General features: G+C 59.5%; 1 protein-coding gene across 1 annotated transcript; it reads left to right on the top strand.

The window, feature by feature from the left end:
- The first annotated feature begins 162 nt into the window (after positions 1–162).
- On the top strand, positions 163–1,177 carry NKIRAS2 (NFKB inhibitor interacting Ras-like 2). The gene is made up of 2 exons (XM_009894424.1): positions 163–424; positions 831–1,177. Exons 1-2 carry the CDS (start codon positions 191–193, stop codon positions 1,068–1,070), a joined length of 474 nt encoding a protein of 157 aa, XP_009892726.1. The 5' UTR covers positions 163–190; the 3' UTR covers positions 1,071–1,177.
- Positions 1,178–4,349: the final 3,172 nt, after the last annotated feature.

The raw sequence follows: 4,349 nt of genomic DNA, 5'->3' as shown, positions 1-4,349 counted from the left end.
CTGTGCCCGGTGGGCGCGGCGGTCCCCGGAGGCCCCCTAAACACGCAGGCTGTGGGGAGGAGGAGGAGGGACCCGCTGTACAGCCCCGCTGTGCTGCCCTGGGCTAGCCGGCAGGGCGGTTGGGGTTGTGCCAGCTCCCTGGCCGGCGTCCCCCACGTCTCGTCTGCCCGCCTGACCGGCAGGTTCCGAGATGATCGAGACCCAGGAGGACATTTACGTGGGCTCCATCGAGACAGACCGGGGGGTGCGGGAGCAGGTACGCTTCTACGACACGCGGGGGCTGCGGGACGGCCTGGAGCTTCCCAAGCACTGCTTCTCCTGCACGGACGGCTACGTGCTGGTCTATAGCACTGACAGCAAGGAGTCCTTCAAGCGGGTGGAGCTCCTCAAGAAAGAGATCGACAAGTCCAAAGACAAGAAAGAGGCGAGTACCCCAGGGGAACGGGGCTGCGGAGTGGGATCTGCTCCCCTTCTTCAGGTTCTCACCCAGAGACTCTCCTTTTCTCTAGCCACAAGGCAGTGACAGGGGTCCCTGTTCTGTGAGACTCTCAGTTGTACCTGGCTGCTGTCCTGGGATGCTTTCTGGGTGTGCAAGTGCTGAACAGACCCTTCTACTTTGGGGTTTGTTTGAGCCACACAAATCTGAACAGGAGGGGAAGCTGCCCGAAGGGAGCGCTGGGAAATGCGGTGCTTTAAGAGGCCTTAGCGTGGAGGGGGAATCAGCTGCAGGACCGGGCCTGGCGCCGAGGGTCTTCAAGTCGGAGGCGGGCAGCACTGTTAAGCTCTGCATTTGGTACCTTCAGAGATTATTCTCACCCTTTTTTGAACAGGTCACCATTGTGGTTTTGGGCAACAAGTGTGACCTGCAGGAGCAGCGCCGGGTGGACCACGATGCAGCCCAGCACTGGGCCAAGGGTGAGAAGGTGAAGCTGTGGGAGGTGTCGGTAGCTGACCGGCGTACGCTGATCGAGCCCTTCATCTACCTGGCCAGTAAGATGACACAGCCACAAAGCAAGTCTGCTTTTCCCCTGAGCCGCAAGAACAAGGGCAGCGGATCCATGGATGGCTGAGCCTTGTTTTCCTTTCCCTTCCATTGCCACCTCCTCTCCCTCGCCTCCCTACTTCCCTTGCACATACCCCCTGCTGAGCCTGTTTGGTGTCGTGGGGCCTGTGGGAAGCATGGTGGCAGGAGGCACGGGCGTCCCGGGGCTGGGGATGGTCTTTGAGGACAAGAGAGGTGACCAATCCCCCTACACTGGGACAGGGACTGCTCCTCTCACTGCCCAGCCCCTGCAGATGTTGGAGGTGCTACAGGAAAGCCAGAATTCACCCAGTGCTGCCCCTCTGCTCTCGGGGCCGTGGGCTGCTGGAGGGGAGGCACAGTCCAGGGCTGGCCAGCAGGTGGGGATCAGCTCCACGGCTGAGCACATCAGGGCCCGAGGAAACAATTCCCTTGCTCTGGAGCTGCTCTGTTTTATATTTATTGGTGCTATGTGAGAAGAGCCCAGTTGCTGGCGCTGCTTCCAGCCCAGCTGCTGTCAGAGCAGCTCTCCCTTGTCCTACCCCAGCTGGCTCTGCGGTGCTGCAGTGTTCTCCAGCAGATCGCCCCTTACCTGGCCGTGCTCGCTGCTCCTTTACGTGCAAAAATACTCAGTCATCTTACTCCAGTGAATGCATAGCGCAGAGCAGGGCAAGATGCTGTTATCGGGGCACGGTGCCCACATCTACCACGCTGCAGCCCTCTTCCCAAGTGCACACTCAGTCATGACCTTGCGGAAGCCGGGACTGTGCTTAGCCTGCACACCCTGCTGCTTAGGGCTGTTGCAGCTCTCGCTGCCCATCTGGCACGGTGCTGGCTTTCCTCTCAGAACCACCACAGGACAAGGGAAAGGTCTCCTGGTCCTGCCCAGCAACACGTGTTCCCTTCAGCTAGTCTGGATCTACGAAATAAAAAAAAAAAACAAACGAGAAAGCCCTGGCTTGTTTATACTTGTTCCTTTTATTTACTGAGTAACACAATAAAGCGATGAGATTCGATTATCAAAATATTTTCCTTTTTTTTTTCCCAACAGTTATAGTACATCAAAAAAATATACAATGAACATTACAGGAGGAGTACTGGCCAAGTCCCTAGAGTCTGTTTATTCCATTTTTGCGGGGGTTTTGTTTGTTGGTTTTTTTTTTGAATCAAACTGTTCACGTCACTCCGAGGTTATTTACAGAGGGGCACACGTTATTGAGCGCTATGGACTATGCCCTACTACCTAGTACAGCGTATGCTAAAGTCAAAGGCAGTAAATGCTTTGGATAGCACAGGAGCAGGGAGGATTTCTGGAGGCGGGGGGATGTGATAGAGGGAGTGTGTTCTTACACAGCTCATTGCAGTATTATTGTTATTAGAAGGAATGGCTTTCAAGGGGTTAAAGTGCCAAGTGTAGGAGTGTATTCGGACTCCACTCTGGGGTGATGGGAGCAGCCACTGCTGGCTCCAGCATAAGAAAAAAGGGGGGGGCACGCCCCCGCCAGTGCTAAGTGGCTCCTGCAGGCTGGAGCACGGCCGCAGCTGGCTGCTCCCGGCTCCCCGCGCTCCTGAGGCTGGTGGGCTTGTCGCAGGAGGGGATGTGCTGCCCTTCTCTGCTGTGGCCAGGGCTGGGAGCGACCGGCGAGGCGGCCTGGGGAAGAGCACAGTGAGATGAGCAGGGGGAGGGCTGGAGACGGGATGCTTGGCACTGCGACGCTGTCGGAGCCGTGTCCTTCCTGCTGCCCGCGCGCCCCAGCCAGCAATGGCTCCTGTCCCGTGGGACGCGGGGTCCAGGCTGCACTGTCCCCTGGGCTGTCGGACCATCTCCCTGTCCCTGGCCAATCCATTGCTGCTGGGAGCCTTCCTTCCCTCGGCTGCTCTCCGAGCCGGGGCTCCCCACCACCGCTGAGAACCTTTCGGTTCTCTCTACCCCCAGCCTTCCATACAAGCTCACTCTTCTCCTGGTGCCCTCTTCTCCACTTCCCTCCTCCCCTGGGGTGGAGAGGAGATGTCCTGAGCAGAATCCATACCCCAGGGCTCCGCTGCACTCCTGTCCTCCGCGGCAGGAGCGCGGCAGTGACACTACGGCTCGGCGCTGCCCGTGGCGTGAGAAACGGGCCCTGCAGACTCCGGTGCACAGCTCTGTGCTGTCCTGCTCCTCTGTGCAGGTTTCCTGCCCTCGCCCAAGGCTCCAGCTCTGGGAAGCAGAAGCACTTCAGCCGCGTGAGTTACCCGTTGGCTGGTTCCCATTCACCTCCCACTGCCAGGACCTCGTCCTGAGCATCGGTGGAGCGTGCTGGGCAAAAATCCTCCTGAAATCCAGGCGTTGCTTATGGCCAAGACGTCGGCTATGTGTGCTTGTGCGTGTGGATTCCCAGGTGCACACACCGACCTGCCGCTTCCCACGGGCCGGGAGGGAGCGTGGGCTGCAGCCGAGGTCTCTGAGCCGGCACCCTGGGCCGGGGGGGCGGGAAGGGGATCGTCTGCACAGAGCAAAGTGTTGCGTTGTTTTTTTCTGCTCCGACCACCACTCCTGGCTGTACAGACAGCATGAGCACCAAAGGAAATCGCAGACGGCAAATGCGGCGGGCGAGCTGCTCCCCCTGGATTGCATAGATCGGGGTGGGTTGTCACTCCAGCGAAAGGTTCCATTGGGTTGCAACTTTCCTGCATATCTCTATTTACAGCAGCGCGCTGGGAAGCCGGAGCGCCGCGGTTACAGTTTTCAGACCAGGTCATTGCTGGGCTTTCTGAGCACAGTGAAAAGCAGAGCTACGGCTTCAGGGTCCCTTCGGAGCCTGGTTTTCCGCAGGCTGTGATGGGAGCATCGCAGGGAGAGCGCCGGGCGTAGGCTGTGGGTGCCGCCTGCTCCTTCGTACCTGATTGTCCAGGCTGCTGAGGAAAGCTTTGTGTTTTTGGGAGTCACTGGTAACTCCCTGGAAGCTCCGAATGGGGATGGGGTTGGATGGCTGGGCACAGTGGCTGCTGGCGGGCGAGCAGCAGCATTGCCTTTCACTGGAGAACCGAAAGTGCTTTAGGGACATTCACTCAGCCTCACAGCATCTCCCGGGAGGTAGGGGCTGGGCCGTCCCCCGCCGGCGGGACAGAGGCAAACAGCTGGCACCGAGCACGGGGTCACCTCCTCGGGGAGCCCGCACCGGGCAGTCCGGCTCTCCCGTCCTCACCGGGCTGGAGCGGAGCCCGTCTCTGGCCACACGCCCGCGTTGCTGTGTGCTTCTCGGGGTCCAGGGCGGGGGTGGTGTGCTTTGGAGGGAGGAGGCGCCGGCCCTGGGCTTCGGCTATTGCTCTCGGAGTGAAGATACGGTCC

This window comes from Charadrius vociferus, unplaced genomic scaffold, assembly GCF_000708025.1.
Source record: "Charadrius vociferus isolate BGI_N301 unplaced genomic scaffold, ASM70802v2 scaffold1551, whole genome shotgun sequence".
In the NCBI taxonomy this organism is placed as follows: Eukaryota; Metazoa; Chordata; class Aves; order Charadriiformes; family Charadriidae; genus Charadrius; species Charadrius vociferus.
Note: the sequence above shows the minus strand (reverse complement) of the source record. Positions and strands in the feature narration are given on the sequence as shown.

What these genes read in the sequence shown, in the direction of transcription:
- NKIRAS2 (XM_009894424.1), top strand. Translation starts at nt 191, where the DNA reads ATGATCGAGACCCAGGAGGACATTTACGTGGGCTCCATCGAGACAGAC. An exon ending in AGTCCAAAGACAAGAAAGAG is followed by an intron (nt 425 to 830) that starts GCGAGTACCCCA and finishes TTTTTTGAACAG; the next exon opens with GTCACCATTGTGGTTTTGGG.